This window comes from Phallusia mammillata, chromosome 1 (assembly GCF_965637545.1).
Source record: "Phallusia mammillata chromosome 1, kaPhaMamm4.hap1.1, whole genome shotgun sequence".
In the NCBI taxonomy this organism is placed as follows: Eukaryota; Metazoa; Chordata; class Ascidiacea; order Phlebobranchia; family Ascidiidae; genus Phallusia; species Phallusia mammillata.
In genome coordinates this window covers 14,001,857-14,021,945 of record NC_137252.1, presented here as the reverse complement: position 1 = coordinate 14,021,945, position 20,089 = coordinate 14,001,857, and the positions used below count along the sequence as shown (strand labels likewise).

The 20,089-nt window shown below is 38.8% G+C and overlaps 2 protein-coding genes across 2 annotated transcripts; one reads left to right on the top strand and one right to left on the bottom strand.

Moving 5' to 3' along the window:
* Positions 1-47: 47 nt before the first annotated feature.
* On the top strand, positions 48-10,969 carry LOC145220350 (N-alpha-acetyltransferase 30-like). Its single transcript, XM_080087589.1, has 4 exons — positions 48-692; positions 763-886; positions 946-1,001; positions 9,898-10,969. Exons 1-4 carry the CDS (start codon positions 126-128, stop codon positions 10,033-10,035), a joined length of 885 nt encoding a protein of 294 aa, XP_079943715.1. The 5' UTR covers positions 48-125; the 3' UTR covers positions 10,036-10,969.
* A 134-nt stretch (positions 10,970-11,103) lies between these two features.
* LOC145220146 (ubiquitin carboxyl-terminal hydrolase 7-like) lies at positions 11,104-19,810 on the bottom strand. The gene is made up of 13 exons (XM_080087433.1): positions 18,249-19,810; positions 17,886-18,056; positions 17,562-17,696; positions 17,388-17,492; positions 17,135-17,285; positions 16,729-16,935; positions 16,059-16,370; positions 15,745-15,879; positions 15,177-15,365; positions 14,604-14,762; positions 12,889-13,083; positions 12,690-12,770; positions 11,104-12,327 (listed from the first exon to the last, which is right to left on the bottom strand). Exons 1-13 carry the CDS (start codon positions 19,640-19,642, stop codon positions 12,214-12,216), a joined length of 3,348 nt encoding a protein of 1,115 aa, XP_079943559.1. The 5' UTR covers positions 19,643-19,810; the 3' UTR covers positions 11,104-12,213.
* Between the last annotated feature and the right edge of the window lie 279 nt (positions 19,811-20,089).

The window sequence follows — 20,089 nt, the reverse complement described above, 5'->3', positions numbered from 1 at the left end:
TCAATAGAAGGGAAGTAAACTTTAACTAGCCTGTTTAAGGGGCGGTTTAACTGTAACAGAGAAGGTGGTATCATATTTTCATATATTGCTATATTCCAGCATGACATGTTAATGTATGAAACAACATGGAGTGTGGCCACCAGACATCGATACAAGAAGTGGTGAAGCAAAAAATTCCAATAAATGGGGTTCATAAACAGTTTGCAGGTGAAATCTCAAATGAAGTGCCATCCGATTGCAACAAACCATCCACTGTGTCCAAAGATCAAGTTTACTCCCCAACCCATTGTCAACAAGCTGTGTCTAAAGACTCACAAAGTTCCTGCAATGGGCCAAACATTTCTCCAAAGAAAAACAGTGTTATTATGACCACATGTGAATCTCATTGCAACGGTGAAGGTCAGCAAGAAAAGGAGAAAGATTCAACCGATAAACCGACTATCACAGAACAGTTTGATAAACTGAATTTAAGCAACGATGCAATAAACAAGTCTGTTCTTTGTATGTCGGTACAAGAAGAGGATATTGCCGAGCATGTTGTGTCAGCGAGCAGGGGGATTTGCTATGTTCGTTACAAGAGTGAACTACAAATGCCTGCCATCATGCACCTGATAACCAAAGACTTGTCTGAACCATATTCTATTTATACATATAGGTACTTCATTCATAACTGGCCACACCTATGCTTTTTGGTATGTATATTTCATTTGAATTTGTGTTTGAAAACTTTGAATTGAATTCAATCTGTTAATTTTTGTTTAGGCAATTTTTGAGTCACAGTATGTTGGTGCCATTGTTTGCAAATTAGATTTGCACAAAAAAGTAACAAGGAGGGGCTACATTGCAATGCTGGCAGTTGATGAATCTGTGAGACGCAAAAGAATCGGTATGGCACTTACCAACTCTAACCAGTATTGTAAATTTAAGTTGTTATTTTGTGTTTAGGATCAAACTTGGTGAAAATGGCAATTGAAGCAATGACTGAGGAAGGATGTGATGAGGTACGTACTTTATCAGAATCAGAAAGATAAATAATCTTGTGAACACCAACAGACATTATGTTGTCTATACCTCTGCTTTTAGATATATATTTATTATTACCAAGCCCCTTTTTCTCCAGGGGCCACATATATGTTGTTTTCATTATGGGTCCCTTTCCTTGAAGGGGACACATACTGATTTTACTCAAAATGTTTTTGTTTTTTTTCTGTTTTTTTCTTTCTTCTTTTTTTTTCTTCCCAAAGTTTGTCCGACTCGTTTTTCCATCAAATGTTTGATGGATTTGGCTGAAATTTGCACAGATGGTAGATATAGTTATGTAGATGTGCATCCCACTTTGTTTTTGTTGATAACCCCAGTATTTACCCCGCTAGCCCCCTAAAATGGGTGTTTTTACCCCGAAGTTTGTCCGACTCATTTTTCCATCAAATGTTTGATGGATTTGGCTGAAATTTGCACAGATGGTAGATATATTCATGTAGATGTGCATCCCACTTTGTTTTTGTTGATAACCCCAGTATTTACCCTGTTAGCCCCCTAAAATGGGTATTTCCCCCCCAAAGTTTGTCTGACTCGTTTTTCCTTCAAATGTTTGATGGATTTGGCTGAAATTTACACAGATGGTAGATATAGTTATGTAGATGTGCATCCCACCTTGTTTTTGTTGATAACCCCAGTATTTACCCCGCTAGTGCCCTAAAATGGGTGTTTTTACCCAAAGTTTGTCTGACTCATTTTTCCATCAAATGTTTGATGGATTTGGCTGAAATTTACAAAGATGGTAGATATATTCATGTAGATGTGCATCCCACTTTGTTTTTGTTGATAACCCCAGTATTTACCCCGCTAGCCCCCTAAAATGGGTGAGTTTTTAAACAGTGTCAGAATTGGCTGAAATTTGGATTTCTTGTATAGTATGCCATTTATAGGTGTCGATTGTTGTGTTCAACCCTGTAGTCCTAACATTTACCCCACAAGCCCCTAAAGCAGTGGTTCCCAAACTTTATCTACTCGCGTACCATTTTTTGGGTTCATGCAGCGTTCTCGTACCACCTACAATAATTGTCAGAAAATTCCAGAATTCACAAATAAAAAATGATGTGCAAAATGTTTAATGAATAAAAATGTTACTAAACTTTACTAACTAACTTTACCTTAGTAACTTTAGCCTTTAGTAACCAAAGGCTCGTAAATATTAAACAAAAATTAGTCAAACTTTTACCGCCCTCGCTACGGTGCCACTGTCAACACAACTAGTAGCTTATTACAATATCTGACTTTAAGGATTTATTACGTCGTAATAACAGATTCATAACGTCATAAAACACCTATTTCGTCACAAAGAAACCCTGCTTTACAGTTCGATGCGTCAATCAATACACCAAGGAATTAGAATTTAGTTGGGAATATAGTATGAAATTTCACGCTCTACGTAACTTGTGTAAATTAAAATAGTTACGATAATCACTAGGAGATCATTTGCGATCGTTTGGTGTGAACTGAATAAGTTGCTCGCGTACCACCTTGGAGACCTTCGCGTACCATAGTTTGGGAACCACTGCCCTAAAGTGTAAAACGTATTTGTATGTTACTGGGCACCACAAACGAAAGATTTCTTTGGCGCAATAGTGTTACAAGGGCAACCAGTTGTGTTGAATCCCTTTTGTTTTGTTTCACGCGACCTTTCAGTTTAAACTCGCATCCTCTCTTTACACCACACAGGTTTAGAGATATTTGCAATACGGTTTTCTGAATAAACGAAATCAATGTCAAAATACGTACAACAGCATCAATAACAAGTTTTCCAAATAACCAACACTTACCAACTGGTTTTGCGTAGGTCCAAAAGGCAATATTTCAACATTTTAACAATTTGTTTCACTTCAGCTTATTACAACACGTGTAAAGATAGAATGGCACGTTCAATACACAGTTAACCCAACGCATCACAACCGATTATGACGTCACACGCAACATTGTGGTGATACTACAATTGCATGGTAAACGTTGTTAACCATAGAGATATTACATCCCCCCCCACAAATGGATGACCCATACATTTCTAACAAAGACAAATATCGAAATGTTCACACAAAAAACACACACTCAACAAACATGGGCGTCACACACGGCGTCAACAACTTTGCACAATTTCGCTATGGGTCGTCGCACAGTACCGCCGCGCGTTTTTACAAGAACCGAACGTACGGTCCCGGACTGGTCCGCAAAAGTGTCCATCACTCGACCAAGTGCCCATTTGGCACGCGGTTGTGTTTCGTCAGTCAACAAGACAATGTCGTTGATCTACATATTTTCTGTCTTCTGAAACCATTTTTGGCGCTCAACCAGCGTCGGCAAAAATTCCGACACCCAGCGTTTCCAAAAAACGTTAGCAAGGTGTTGAACTTGCGCCCAACGTCGACGTACGTAGCAATCTTTTTTGTCGAAGACTCCAGGAGGGAGGTTTTGTGCTGCTCGCATCAGCAGTAAGTGGTTCGGAGTCAAGGGCTCGTCATTGCGAGCATCAATGGTGATCGGAACTAGGGGCCTCGAATTGATAATCGATTCAACCTCCACAAACAGTGTAGACAACAGCTCATCCGAGAGCGAGTATCTCATCGAGTCCATCGAGGACAGAATGCGTCGCACTGATCGTATCATGCGCTCCCACACGCCGCCCATGTGGCTAGCGGCGGGAGGATTGAACGACCAGGCGATTTCCTTTTGTCGCAGAAATTCATCGATCTGCTGCCGATTCCACAATTTTAGTGAGTTACGGAGTATCTTTTCGGCACCGACGAAATTTGTTCCGTTGTCACTGTGAATGTAACGGGGCATCCCGCGACGGCCAATAAAACGTCTGAAGGCGTTTAGAAATGAATCGGTTGAAAGGTCGTGCGCGACTTCTATGTGGATCGCGCGAATAGACAAGCACGTGAAAGGCAACCGTATCTCTTGACACTGCTTCGACCCTGCTTTACATGAAACGGACCAAAATAATCCACACCGACATTTGTGAACGGTGATTCATCAGTTTGTAGGCGATGCTCAGGTAAATCCGACATCATTTGTGTTGCTGGTTTCGCTGCCCTTTTTCTGCAGACGCCACATTTGTTTAGCACGCGGCGTACAACAACGCCGATCTTCACAATCCAGTATTTGCCACGAATTGCTGCAAGGATGTGCCCAGTGCCTGAATGGCCAATGGACTCGTGATGCCATTGTACAATAAGTTCTGTCAAAGAGGAACCACAGGGCAAAATTATAGGATACTTCGTATCATACGCAACTTTAGCTTTTCCAATGCGACCTCCAACGCGAAGAACATCATTGTAAAGCACAGGGTTCAGTTTCATCAAAGCACGCGGACAGTCTTGTTTCCTAAACGTTCCACGCTGTTCACGAGGGACAACAAGAGCTGGAAAGTTAATTCGCTGCTCGTACTTTACAAGCTCCACTTCTGCAAGCTGTAACTCTTCAGTAGATAGCGTAGTCACAGGAATCTCACCGACTGCTTTCCCAATCCGTTGAAGTAGGAACAGCTTGTATCTCAACAACCAAGCTACAGCTTTCTTTAATCGGTAAAACGACGAGAATCTTTTGATAAGTCGATCTGTGGCAGCCGTGGGCGAACCAACAACACAATGCATCGACAATTCTTGTTTCCTCACCGGCAAACACTCTTCTGGTATATCTGGTAGTTGCACAGGACAAGCAGGCCATTCGTCTTCACTATTCCAGATAAACTTTGGCCCGACCAACCAGCGTCCTGAAGCTAATTCTCCAGGAGACAAACCGCGCGAGCGTCATCTGCGGGGTTCAGACTAGTCGGCACATACTTCCAGCGCTTGATGTCGCTGTGTCGCTCAATCTCAGCAACGCGTCTCTTCACTCCAACAGCTCTTTTTTCTGCCATATTTCGATTGTCGGGTAAATTTTGAGCACCCGGTCTCCACGGTAGAGGAAGTTGAAAGTGACCATCTGAGTGCAGAGCACACTTGCTCATTTGTTCCAAAACAACTCGATCTTCCCTAGACGAAGGGTTTCCACACACAGCGGTGGCATCGCTAAAATCCATTTCCCACACTCGATTAATTTGTTGCGACAGCGATTTGTCCATCAGTGACACAAAATTGCAGTTTGGCGATCCCGCTAGAGATGTCGCCCCAATAAGTGACCATCCAAACGGAGTCTTCCATGCACAGGGCTCACCGGGATTTCCCTTAATAATGCGCTCTACACAGAGAGCTTCGGGCACGTCAATGCCGATGAGTAAAGTGACTGTGCCTCCATCCACTTGAGGAAAATTCAACCCTTCAATGTGTGGTAGCTTATCAAGAACTTCCTTGTCCAAAGTTGCATTTGGTTTAGTCGGAATTTCATCAATGTAGAAAGCGTTGCTTATGTCGATCTGCTCGTCTGCCTCAAGTGGAAAGACGTGTAGTTTTGCCACAGTTCCCTGGTATGACTTCTTGGAAGACAGGGTTTGCAAAGATATATCACGCTTGGCACCAGTTATGCCCAATGCCTTGGCTAATTTTTTACTGTAAAACGTTGCAGTAGATCCGGGATCAATAAACGCATACGTCTTTACCTCACGGCCTCTATACCGTACCCTTACAGGAACGACGCAAAGAAAAAACACCATTCACTCGGTTCTTTCTTTCCTCACATGTCGACTTCAAGACTGCTGATGAACAAGTAGCGGCCTCCCGCAACTCGGGTACTATCGGTTCATTTGTTTCCGGCCTATGTAAAAGTGTGTGGTGGTACAGCTTAGCACATGCTACACACGCAACGTCGGAGGGGCAATCAGCTATATGATGACCCTGATTCAAACATCTGAAACACAAATCAAGTTTTGTAGCAACGTCGCGGCGCTCGCGGTAGCTCTTTTGCTTAAATGTTGGACACTCGTAAACGCCGTGTCCTTTCTTGCACACGGCACAGGAGACGAACTCTTGCTGTGAAGATATCAAATCCGAACAATCTTCGACAGATGAGTTGTACGTGACAGCACTGTGTCGTTTCACTAGATTCGAGGTGCCCTTTGCACGTTCACGGGAAAACAAGCTTTAGCCGTATAAAGAATTCCAAATCTTAGAAAAGCGAGAAACAAACTCAACGAGTTCAACAAATCCCGCTTCAATATTTCTATTTTTGGCGACTTCAACAGACCATTCGACCCATTTCGATTGAAGACTGTCCGGTAACTTTTTCAAAATCGGTAACATGCAGTGCAGGGAATTGATTCCTGCGTACTCGCCAACATCCGCCATGGCACTGCGACAACGTTGTAACAAGATATCTAATTTTAACAAACCAGCCGGATCCCTCTCACCTATAATAGGTGTCTTTGACAGCAATTGGGTACAGGCCTTAGAAATAACATGAGGGCGTCCATAAATATGCCACAACTGGGTTCGCGCCAACGAGTAGCCATCTACTTCGTCTTTACTGCGCTATTTGTCCTCGAACATCATGCTCGCACTGTTGTAACAAGTAGGTCAGCTTTGTGACATCCGACCTCACGTGGGCTCCAATGTGGGTTTCAAAGTTACGAATAAACTCATAATAATCAAGAGGATCACCTTTAAACTTCATCAATTCCGGACGCGGAGGTAAAATTCCGTCGTTGTCGACCACGGTTGGGCGATGCTGGAAAGGAGCACGTGACCCTTGGTCGAATTCCCGAGAAAGTTTCTGCATCGGAACGCTACTTCTCACACAGGGACCCCTGACATTGGCCAATGGCTGCGGCTGATCAACAACACTCAATTCCATCTCGGCTTTTGGTACAGGCATTACCGGTCGTGGAGATCTAAAGGGTTCCATGTTCATGATGGATTTCTCTAATGCAGATTGGCCAAATTGCGAATGTACGGACAACTGCTCATCCCATGCTTTTAGGGTGGCCTCTGCCATTTCCTTTTTTCGAATTGCTTCCTTGATCCGTTGTTGTTTCGCAATCTCGTTTGTCGTTCTTGTCATCTCGTTTGTTGTTTTTGCCATCTCGTCTTCTTCTTTTTCACGCTCTAGAGTTTGCTTTAATTGTAAAGACGTTTTTATCATGTCAACGTAGGCTTCTTGGCGTTGAATACTTGCCCTAGAACTCCCCACAGAGCTTGCAGCTTTGCTAACTGTGGAAGCTTGGTCAACTTTTTTGGCTGTCCTTGAGGTCGTTTCATGGCTCGTCAAAGGCAGAGCTTCGCCACGCTGAAACCATTCCTCGTATTTTCGGTCAAAGTCATCCTTTGATCTTTTAATGGCATTTATCATCAACTGTCCGTCACAATCTAGGTCGTCTGGGTTGCAACACCTTTGTGCAAGATCCAATAGAGTTGCAAAAATGTCATTTACTTGACCGCACAATTCGCGTAGTTGCGGGGCGTTACTTTGCTCCAACATCAGACAACTTGCTAACAAGTATTTTCGTTTTATTAAGTCGGCGTAGAAGTCGAACAGCTCTTGTTCGGTCTTGGTATCACTCATGGTAATTGAAATTGCAGAAGAATGATGCAATGATTGGTCACAAATATCACGGCAAACAGTTGAAAACTTAATGTTGAATCCCTTTTGTTTTGTTTCACGCGACCTTTCAGTTTAAACTCGCATCCTCTCATTACACCACACAGGTTTAGAGATATTTGCAATACGGTTTTCTGAATAAACGAAATCAATGTCAAAATACGTACAACAGCATCAATAACAAGTTTTCCAAATAACCAACACTTACCAACTGGTTTTGCGTAGGTCCAAAAGGCAATATTTCAACATTTTAACAATTTGTTTCACTTCAGCTTATTACAACACGTGTAAAGATAGAATGGCACGTTCAATACACAGTTAACCCAACGCATCACAACCGATTATGACGTCACACGCAACATTGTGGTGATACTACAATTGCATGGTAAACGTTGTTAACCATAGAGATATTACAAGTTGTATGTTGCTTGTTGGTCGTTTTTGTGCCATGGCATCTAGGGGCTTGTTAACAGCCCTATGACGTCAGAAACATTAACGGTTGTTGCTCAAAAAACCTCCAGTGGTCGAAATTTTAATCATTGGCGGATTGGGCTGAAATTTTGCAGTACTATTGATTGAGTCATTGTGGTTTTTATATATTTTTTAGTTTGTGTGTCGAACCCAATTAGTTACCCTACTAGCCCCCTAAAATGGGTCAGTTTTTTAAAACTTTTAAATAGGACATACTTCAAACAATATCTGGGATGAATCTAATTTTATAGTTTGTATTCTACATAGTATTATTATTTAAGCCCAGTGCCGATCACTGTGTTTTACCTTACAACACCCGACTTTCTCATGGTTATCTCTTGAATTGCATTATTTTCAACCTTGCATGTGTGGGGACCCATGAGTTTTTGCCTGTAGAAACGACTAAGGTTATAAAAGACGGTGACTAATATGGGACCCAATACAAAATAAGAATAGGAAATATATTTATGTTTTAAAATAGGTTATAGTGTATATGCAAGGGCAATGTGTGCTAAGCCACCTTTCAAGTTTTTTTCTGCTTTTTTGTCTTTTTAACATGAAATTCTTTCTATGTTTTGGTCAAGAAAGAGTGCTTTAACTGTAAATTTGCACACATGACAGATACGAACCTTGAGTCATGCACTGAGAATTTGACACAGTGGTTTAAGCCCTCATCACATAACCTAATAGGTGTGCGTTTTCATGCGATGTTTGAGCCATACCATGCCAGTGAGTGGATGATAGCACCTTTACTCGTAAACATTGTTTCAGACTAAAGTTAAACACTGGGCTGTTTTAATTACAAAATGTATTCATTGGGTGATAGAAGTTAATGATATTTTTTTTTCTGTGCTTTACCATGATGTTGCACTGCTTGGAAATAATTGTCTATGCACTGATCGTGAATTAAAAAAAACTTCTCAAACCATGCCTAAATTTTCAATACTTCTTTAAACTTTGTTCCTAAACAAAAGCAAAACTACAAACAGCATGCCACTGAAACTGCATTCAGGTCATAAGGTTAATGTCTTCCTAACTACAGCACAACAAGAGGTTACTTTAGGCCAACATAAAGTTATCGCAAACATAGACATAGATGCTAAAGATTTGTTGCACTTGTTATTTGGGTTTTCGGGCAGAAGTTGGAACTGTTTTGAAACAGACTTTGGTCATAATAATTCCAGTTAAAACAATTTTGTTGACTGTCAAATTCACAGTGTACAATGGCTACAAATTAAATCCTAAATTTGGTATTTGTGAGTCCCCTTCCCTAATAGTGGTAAACATAAATTTGACAATATTTTAGTTTGAGTTGGATTTCACAAATACAGTTTTCTTCACCAATTTGATTTTTCCGAACGTAAAAAGGATAGCTCCTTAGTAATACAATTATACCAAATGCATGCAGGGGTTGACACATTTTATTCTGCTTGCAGAAACTAAAGTTGAATTTGATAACAAAAGTAAATCCATTATAACTACAACAAATAGTACATGTGGGTATGGTATACACAAATTTTAAACATATGAAATAAAAATGTAATAACGTCATCTTTCTACCAACATTTGAATCTAGACATATGCACAATTCATAGTTTTTCCATCTAGTTAGGGAATTTATTATCCAGACAAAGTCTTTTTTATTTTGGTGGTTGTCTAAAGAGTTACTAGGATTTGTGAAACTAAGGAAATTAAACTTCAACTTTATAGGCAAGCAAATGGCCTCATTCATTTGCATGTAAGGTTCGTGTATGTACATGTCGTCAATTATGTTGTGGCTAAAACGATAAATTTAGCTAGTGTATTGGATACTGTTAGTGGTAGTTGCTGTGTGAGTATTTAATAACCTCCATTTGTCATTGTTCCTTAGTACGTTAATCTGTGTTGTTATTATTTCAGGTTGTTCTTGAAACTGAAGTAACCAACCACTCTGCATTGAAACTATATGAAAACTTGGGTTTTGTCCGTGATAAAAGACTTTTTCGTTACTATCTGAATGGAGTTGATGCACTGCGGTTAAAACTCTGGCTGTGCTGACAATGTTGATAAACAGCACAATTAAATCTATATGCAATTGCAGAAAATTGTAAGCCTGGAATTTCAGGTTGCAATGTGCAGAATAGTATTCACATTTTATTGAATTTGCAAGTCATGTTTTGTTAAAAAAAAAGTGGGACAGTCATAGTCATTTTTCCCCCAAAGCTAGAAGCTTTGTCAAACTCTATCACCATAATCACCAATGGCACAATTTTATGGGTACATGGTATAAAAATTCGCCTAAACCCTGATTATTAAGTGGAACCTTTATAAACCACAATATTACTCTATACAGTAAGCCCTGGTTAAACTGGATTCAGTTAATCCAGATTTTTGCCTTATTCATACAAAACACAGGGTTTAATGTGGTAGGGCTTGAACTGATCGTTATCGGCTAATCTGGACATATTTTGTGGTCCAACCAGGCCAGGATTAACCAAGGTTTACTGTATGTGTGTTTTTCAGATACACAAGAGTTTGGTTCACAACTTTTGCTCACGCATTATAAAATCCTTGTATTTTTGTAATTCCAGGTTGTGCTGTCACAACTTTACCTGGTTGTGTTGCACATGTGTTTTATCTATAATTTGTTTGAAAAGTTTAATTTTATGCTGAGTGCTGTGATGTGCATAGCTGGAAGTTTTTCAAATATTAATCCAAGTTACCCTTACATCCAAACTGAAAGCTTTACTTTTAGGGTGGTTTAAAATGTATTTTTTTGTCATACCCAAATGGGTTTATAAAAATGGTAAATTATGGGTTGTGTAAAATTCAAAGGTTAATGCTGTTTAAAAGTTGACACATGGAGATGCAATTGGGGTGTAGTTTTAAATGCTTAACAGAAGTATGAACATACCTTACTACACCATCTGACTGACTTGTTGCCATGTTGAAGTGTTTGTCATGAATAGTAATAAAAACCTATCTTCAACAATGCTGCTTACCATCACAGCGAAAATGTTTTACCATTTGTTTTAATGTTGGGGTCAACGATGACTGACAAATAACTCACAATCATCATACTGCTTTCCCACTTTTCACATCTGCAAAATACCCTCAAAACTAATAGGAGTTGTCACAAAAATATTTAATAGCAACTTCCAAATAACATTAAAAATTAGATTATGCACAAAAATTACTCATAATAACAGACATCAGGCAAATATGCTTGATGGTGATTTACACGAAAGGCAAATCAGAAAATGGATCCTAAAATTGTGAAATACAAATGTAATAGTGTGTTGTTTATTGATAGCCTAGTAGTTGTCTATGACCGAGGAAAAAGTTAGACTGTACACCGAATTTATTTACGGACAACCTGCATGTTGCTAGATGCAGAAGTTGTTCCTTGTTGAAAAAGCGTTGGGAGTAGAGACAAAGCCACACAAAAACAGTATAGAGCATGCAGCAGGCGGCTACACATGGACACTTAGAATACATTTTCTGTACACCAGCGGCCAGGCCCCTGACAAAATACACTACATACACACGGTAAATCTAAATTCGTTTTATGGTGAGCTGTCAGTTTAAGCGGCGGAACAGCACAAATCAGAAAAGACACCAAAATTGCCTACACAAACATGCTTTGGTGGTGCGCAGTGTCTTGTCATCACAAACAATGCGGACATTTAACAAACGCAACACCCTGGAACAAGAATGTGGTACTTGGAGATTTGCTTGTGCAAGAGTGAACTTGGATTTTTTTCTGTACAACTAATACACATGAACTTCAAGTAACTGTCAATTAAACGAAAACGACACAAAATGTTTACCAAAGTCAGACAATCTGTATCATGTTCACATAATAGAACTTGCACAGCAAAAATAGTCATCAAAGACTTTGCCAGATGGAAATCACAAAGTTGTCAGCATTTAACATGTGGTGGAAGGGAAGAGGTTTTAAATAAATAGCACAATAATCGATTAGGATCCAATGTACAGGATATATGTTGTCTCTCCAGGCCACTTATAGTGTTGGTCCAATCTAACTATGACCATTGCCATGCAATCAAAAATCAATTAACAGTTTGTGTGAATTCGAAACATTTTTCTCACTAATATCTGTAAATTTTTTTTGCAATGTGAAAAATCAACTTAAAGAGTCATTCTGTCAACCAAATAAAGCAAAGAATATAGAAACACAAGAAGCAAGCAAGGACAGTGAATTGAGTAACGCAATCAGTTGTGGATTTTGATTGCCTTCTCTGTGTAGCCGAACCGACTTTGGTGCCGTTTGGAGTTCTTGTTCAAGTGGTCCAACCCAATCCACGCTTTATTGCATAGTTTTGAACTCTATAACAACACATTAACATCAAGTTTAAGACACTATATATACGGATCTATTCATAAGTTTAATGATGAAATAACAGCCCATATACTACTGATGATGGCACGAGCTGAAATGCTTGAACAATAAAGCATGTCACTTTTTACATCTATTTGGATGCCAAGTTTGTGTACAGTTTTCTAGTCGGTGACCAATTCAATATAAAACAGCAACCTGCACTTTGGTGGCACAAAAAAAGGAGTCACAAACAAAAATACAGAGACCGCTTTTGTTGCTCACATCATTTTGAGGTTTTGTTTCATAAAATAATACTTTATGTGTAAAAAAGGATCAACACTACATTTTTGACCCACAGACATAAACTTACTGGACTTGACAATGGAGCTGGTGGTGGCATTACTTCTTTGAGATTGATAGTTATGTCCATATCTTCCGACATGTATTTTACCTACAATGAACAAAAATCAATGCAACACCATACAAACATTAACGCCACAGACAAGCACTTTTTCAATATGCTTCTGACAAGTATATTTATGTGAGAATGGGTTGCTTCTTATTCTTACCTGTCCATTGACCACCACAGCAATTTTGTACTTTTCAAAAATATTGTCTGCGATTTCCATTGCTTTTTGTATTCGCTCTTTGATATCGTGAAAACGTTCACCAGTACGAATCTTAATAAGAATTGGTGTACCAAATGTGTTGTAGATCTCCTTGTGAAAATGCACAGTGCAAATGAGAACTTCATCATCGCCAATCTAAAATGAGGGAGTAAATCAGTTAGAATTATTTTTTGTAATTATTCTGACTAAAACAGCGGTTCCCTCCCTTTCTGGTGCCGCGACCCCTTAAAACAGTTCCAAAGTTGCGGTGACCCCACGCATAGGCGCCGAGTTTTACAAAAATACAACTTAGGGGACGTTAATCATGACGTCACTAATGCGTGTAACCAAACGGGCTCCAACTCAAAGCCCAATATACTTTCAATAAAAAGCAAAGTTTGTCAAATTAAAAAAAAATGAAAGTAACATTGATTTGGAACACTTCGCTTTAACGTTTCTATTGGTTTAGCAACGTTTAGAAAATGTTTCGTCAAGTCGTTGCTTTTGTATCACCCAAAGTGACTATTTATTACAGAACAATCGCTTTGTACACCATAATGGCCAATCATTCATTGCCACAATTGTGTGTTTGACATCATAAACACGTAAGACACCAACCAAACTGGTTGCTGTTTTGGTATGTTTTGTTGCTTTATTGTCAGCACGCTTGTTTAAAAGCAAAACTTTTCTCAAAATAGTTCAGATTTTACGATGTTTCGTAAGGTACCGATACAAACAAACTCAAATATCCTTGGTGGCCGGCACCGTGCTTTGTGAACCCAAGGTGGCGGCGCTACCCCACCACACCGCCTATTCGGCGCCTATGACCCCACGGATAAAATTAGTAGGCTATATATTAAAAAAATTCTAAATATCGCAAACTTTATTTCTTACTATACTTTTTTTAATACTTGTCTTTCGATGCATCATTGACAGCCTGAAATTTTACAAATTCAATTTCAGTTTCGTTGACTATTAAGTTATAATTGGAGGATAGTAATATTATCGCGAGAATACAAAACAAGTTGGCAGGTTCTGACTTAATGGTCATGATTATGTAAATGCAGTAATATTACGTAATACAAGGCAATAATCAGCATTTTGTGAAAACAATTAAGTCTTCGAAAATCAAAGATCCACCCTAGCTGATAGTTACTAGTTTACATACTTTAACAAACAATCGCGGGAAAAAATGTTGTGCTCAGTTCTTTTGTTAAATTAGTCTATGGCCTAAAATGAGTTGGGAGCCATTCCCTTAGGCGACCCCAGGCAAATTGTCAGGCGACCCCAGTTGGGGTCGCGACCCATAGGTTGGGAACCGCTGGACTAAAACTTTAGCAAAAATTCTCCACACAATATGTAGCTTTGCTTTATGACTGATGTGACCAAAAATGCAATTTAACACCAAGTTTGCCAGTGCTTGACTTGACAATTAGTAACAGGATTGGACTAAATACAACATCATACATTGTAAAATTCACATAAGAACCTACACTGGTGATTAGTACTTAGGTATTATTCAGTACATTATAAAATGGTTCACTCAGTGGTACATATAAACATACACATCCTTATTGTGTATTTGTATGTGTTTTCAATCTACATTCATTGTTTACATGCAATTTGCCTAGCATAACTAACAACATGGAATTTGTAAACATATCCTAGTTTCTTACTTCTTTCTGGTCATCTGGCACAATCTCTATCCTGTACAGCCGTGCTGCTTGTCCATAGGATGTAAGTTCCTCTAGTGGCTTTTCCCTTCTCAAAATTTCACAAATTTTGTTGCCAACCACTTCCAGTAGTCGTAATTCATGACTGTCATCGATGTTCAGCTAAAAACCAAATAACATGGTGTGATGGATCATGGATTCAGTCTTACAATATGCATAAATAAGTTGTTGCGCTGGGTTGCACCAAAAACAGCATATTTCATTAAATGTAGCTTAGTTTACCCTAACAATTTAGAACAAAGGACATTACATATTTCACTTTTATCCAAAATAAATTGATTACATAACAATTAAAACTTTGATTACATAACAATCAAAAGTGCACACCTTTTATTATTTACATACTTCACTTTTTTGTTTTAACCAGCATTTTGTTTGTTATTGAACAGACATAATTTGTCCGTTTTCATGTAAGCAAGTTGTATTCATATCAATTCTTATGTTTCATAGCAGTTCATATCCAATTTTGTATTGACTCTAATTGGTTACAAAAACCAGTAAGTATATATATCAAACCTTTTTTCTACACTCTTCCAGCACACTGGCAACGCAACTGGTCCTGTTCGGGTACAGAACAATTTCCTCTTCTTTCAGGTTTGGTGTGACAAACAGGCATTTAAACTGTCGCTTTGTCTCGAACTCGTCAACCTTCATTGTGAGTTGCTGATAGTAAAGTCGCTTTGCTTGTTTCCTGGAGCCGTAAATCTAAAATATGGCAAACAAACAATTAGTTTCCACTGGATTTTAGGTTAGAGAAGTAGTTCACAATGTGACATAAGCAATAATACACAGCACAATTTCCTGTGTAACCTAATGTTGGCTTGAACTAAGCTGACCAAAATGTTTCCTATCAATTTTGCTTGTATGTAGAGGAGTTTGCTTAAGTTCATGAAATGACACAAATGGCTTAAAATTGACATAAATATGAATTAATTTTAATTTAAAAGCTAAACTCTGAGACCATGACCAAAAGCATTGTTCTTTGCAACGGTTGCTTCCATATGGGCTTCTGCATTGTTTTATGTTTAAATTCACTTGGCTAAAATTTAGTGTATACTAAAACAATTCACACAAAGTGTTAAACCTGAAGAAGATCTTTAAGCTGGCCATCAAAACTTGACCGGATCACACTTCCTGCCATATCTCTGGCAGTCTGGACACGGAAGAATTGCAACATCATGGGGTCAGTGTCTAGTCGCTCAGCAACTCTCTTCGCAAACTAGAAATTTGAATAGTTTAAATCGGGTTTTTAATAGTGTTAAAAAGTAGAGCAGTTTCCGCAAGCTACATAATTGGCCGAAAAGACAATAAAGTCAGATGCACTTAAAAGAAGCGTTTATCGAATTTACTTTTTAAGACTTAACATAAACCACTTTTTTGAAGAAAAAAATGTCACACCTGCCCATAAGTCCAATTGCGATTAAGTGACACAACAAAGCCGGGATCGAGAGGATCATTCTTATCACAAAGAAGGACATCGACCCGATAAAAAATATCAAGGAAGAATCGCATGGCATCTGGCAAGCCTTGGGCTTCAGGTTGAAAAACGATAATGTTGCCATCCATCAATTTGTCCATTACTTCACCAAGTTGTCGCATGCGATCATTTAAGGGTCGAAGTTCAGACGCACTGATTTCTTCGAACAACTGCAAGTGAACATTGGCATCCAAGCCTCCTCGCCTTCTGAGCTCAGGTTCAATGTCCACAACCTTGAAATCAAAAAACTTTTTTTGCATTTCCATTCAATCTACATGAACTCAGACTCAGTAAACACACAAAAATGTTTGATTTTTACAAACAATATGTTCACATAAAAATAATCCGCATTTTTTATGACTGGTAAAGGCTTTAGCACTAAATAATGCATTTCGGATAATGTTGCCATAAATAGGCATCGGAAAGGTGACCACACCTTATTACATGTTCAAATATGTAGTGAACATCAAAATGTGTTGTAAATCATACATCAATGGTGTTTAACAACACAATAGGTCTAACAGTGACATAACAAAGATTACAGCATATAATGTTGCTGACAAAAACTTGGCCTTTTAGCGTCTGTCCTACCTTAGTGCCCTCTATTGGAACAGCGACGTGACCACAATATGACAAGCTTTGGGTGTGAGGGTTGTACATCTTCAAAAAGAGCAGAATGTCTCCTTGTTTATCAAACACAGGAAGTGCAGGCTTTTCAGAGTCTGGTGGCAGTGTTTCCAACCACAAATGCCAAGGATTTTCATTCTCCGCGATTTCTTGCAGTGTTTTGCCAACCGTCTTTACAGATTAATTATATATATGCTGTTAAATGTCACAATTAGTCCACATCTCCAGGACAGGATCAATACTTTTTACTAAGTTTGCTCATGAGCTTCTATAATTTTCTTATGTGTAAACTACAATAAGCTTAGAGCACATGTTTTGCAAAAAATGCCACATACAGCTTAGTATTATCAACACACACAATAAAACTTACATCAGTTACATCAAGCAGAGCTGGTCGCCATGTTGTGTTAGGACGCTGACTGAAAAGCCACAAGCGGAATTGATTGGTAGGAAAACCAATCATCTTGGAAATATTTTGCATCAGATCTTCATAGGAAGACTGTCTTTGAATTTTCACATGTCTAAAATAAAAATCAAACATTATAACTCAGTGGATTTTTTTTTTACTTTTCAGTTTATAAATTGCTTAGCAACCCCAAAATCGAATAATTAAACATCTGTACCTTGTCATGTAAGATCTGTCGAAGTCAAATAGATCCTCTCCCTGATGGCCACAAAACATGTCCTCAGTGATGAGATTGACTGCCATAAACAGGTGAGCTTCTTGTCTAAACAAGGTTAAAAAATGTATGAGGACCACTTTTAAGTGACTCACAAAGCCCTGATCCAAATCTTACCTTTCTTTGCGGCGATAATTTTCCAGAGCTCTCTCATCACTTAGTCTTTGCATTAGCTGTTCCGGTATGTCTTCATCATTCACAGAACAAAGAACATCCTTCAGCTTGTTTTTGCGAATGTACACCAACATGTATCTGAATTTTGTCAACACAATACTAAGCTTGTGGAAAGGGATTTTACAATGCTCTAAAAGCAGTTGTATCAATATAGTTGACCAACCTATGCAAGAAGATTCATTGCGCATGATAAACGTAAGAACTAATCCCCAAGTTAAAGCCTTAAAACTACATAAAAGTCAAAGTTCATGCTTGACTCAAACTTACGCATTAGTTGAATTTCTTCCAATAAAGGAGTCATCTCCAACTCCACCAAAACTACCCAAGAATGCTTCTTTCTTTGTGCATCTGGATACCACATCATCATCAAACTTACACCACTTTCCATCGCCTTTTGGATTGAGGTATGCCACATAATGTCCTCCATGATTGTCTCCACTAAAACAGTGTGCAAAAGATAAGTTACACGAACCTATGTTCAAAACAAATTAAGGCCCATTTAAATACCTTTATAATACGTATATATATATATATATATATATATATATATATATATATATATTAAACAGTGTTTGTGCCTTAAATCAAGTAGCTTAAACACTATATATCAAAAATTTAAACAGCCAGTACCTGTGCACAAGAATGGCATGAAGGATGTACACTGCAGGGTCATTTTCATCTGGACCTTCCATAAACTCATCCAGATTTAACACTTCTGGGAACTCATAGCGATCATTGGTTTTCACATACATATCTGAAACTGGGTCGTACTGAAATCTTAACAGTTGAAGATGCAGCACAGATGGAAAATATTTAAAAATAATTCCTTTTTCTGCCTCCTGCATTCCAAAGTCGCCAGCATCAAACTTATTGTCCCCATCCAGTGTATCTGGCTTAACATAGTTCTTGAACGATTCCTGGATGTTTTTGTTGCCCTTGACAATCAGCTGCACATCAAAAAATGATTCTTCACGGCTGGACACATAATCCACATTTTTGCACTTGACATATGACTTAAACTTTCCTTCCAATAGACCTGGAATCGTCCCTTCCACACACGTGCCTTTCATTTTTAACTCAACATTGTCAAGCAAAACTCTGCTAAGTTCCTGTACATCATGCTGCATGAAAGAATCAAGGGTTTCCCAACCAAAAGACTTGGTTAGTTTTTTTGTTCCAACAGGTTTATCACTTGATTGCAACTCATAGAATACTCGTTGCAGAGCCAAGGGAACGCTTTTGAGTGCATCATCACTGTCAGTGGGCATCATGTAAACCGCTTTGCGCAACTTGTTGGTAAAATACAACGTTTGTAACAAACTGTTCATATAACAAGTTGCCCCCTGGTTCTTTAAACCAATGTAACCTGTAAGTTTCCTACTGTCCCAAGCCAGGCCATGTGGAGCATCTGCAAAAACATGGACCTGGAAAGTCATTTTCTTGTCAGGAGTCATAAAACCTTTCTCAGAACTGACCACATCAGCCCAGGAAAGAAAAGTGCTAAATCCCCAGTCATTTTCCTTGCAATAGAAAACATGATCAATTTTCTTTTCAATCATTTCAACACCTTCCTTGGCAGGAAGAATGCGCAGCTCAGCTGAACCATGGCAAGACCACGAGGTGGAATCATTTTCCGCATTGCACTGGAGAAAGTATCCCAAACTTCTTATTGCATTAGCTCTGTCATGACCCATGCGAGGCATTACAAGAATTCTCCATGGTAAACCTCGTACATATGTCGGTGGGCTAGTAACTGATTCTGTAAGCTTGTGAATATTTTCTACTGTGTATGAAAATGTTGCCTCAGATCGGTAAAACCCATATTCATCATCTTCTTCGGTGATGTCTTCTGACTTTGAATCATCATTTTCAGACATTTCACCATTCACCATGCTTGCATCAGTCACAACTGATCCTTCTTCTGTTTCCATTTTTTCAGCTGCCTCATTCTCATTGGTAATGTCAGGTGCTTCTGGTGTGTGCGGCGGTGCTATTGCATCTGGTGACTTGCTGTCCTCCTCCATTGGCGTGTATTTTGATTGAAGTTTAGGCACACTCACAGTACCCAAGTCCGCTGACACCTGCTTACTCTGCTTGCTATGTATGTGCCCAATGACTGCAAATTCCAGATTCAGTTACACCACAGACAAGGTTAACTACATCAACCTACTTGAAAAGGTTTATCCCATAACTAATCTGTTCATGGAAAACAATTAGATTATTAGTTTTGAATTGAAGGTGAAGTTAGTTTTGGGTTGAATCCATACAAAAACAACAAATCCTAAAACCTTTCACCAAAAGTTGTCAATAATTAAATGAATTCTGATTTTTAAACTCTTGCAAATTGGGAAAAGTTTTGGTTTAAATGAGTTTCAAACTCAACCATGATACCAAAAGTGTTCATGTTCAATAAGGCATACAACTTGAAAAAACAGTTTTGATGCACTATGAGTCTAATTTCAGGTAAAATA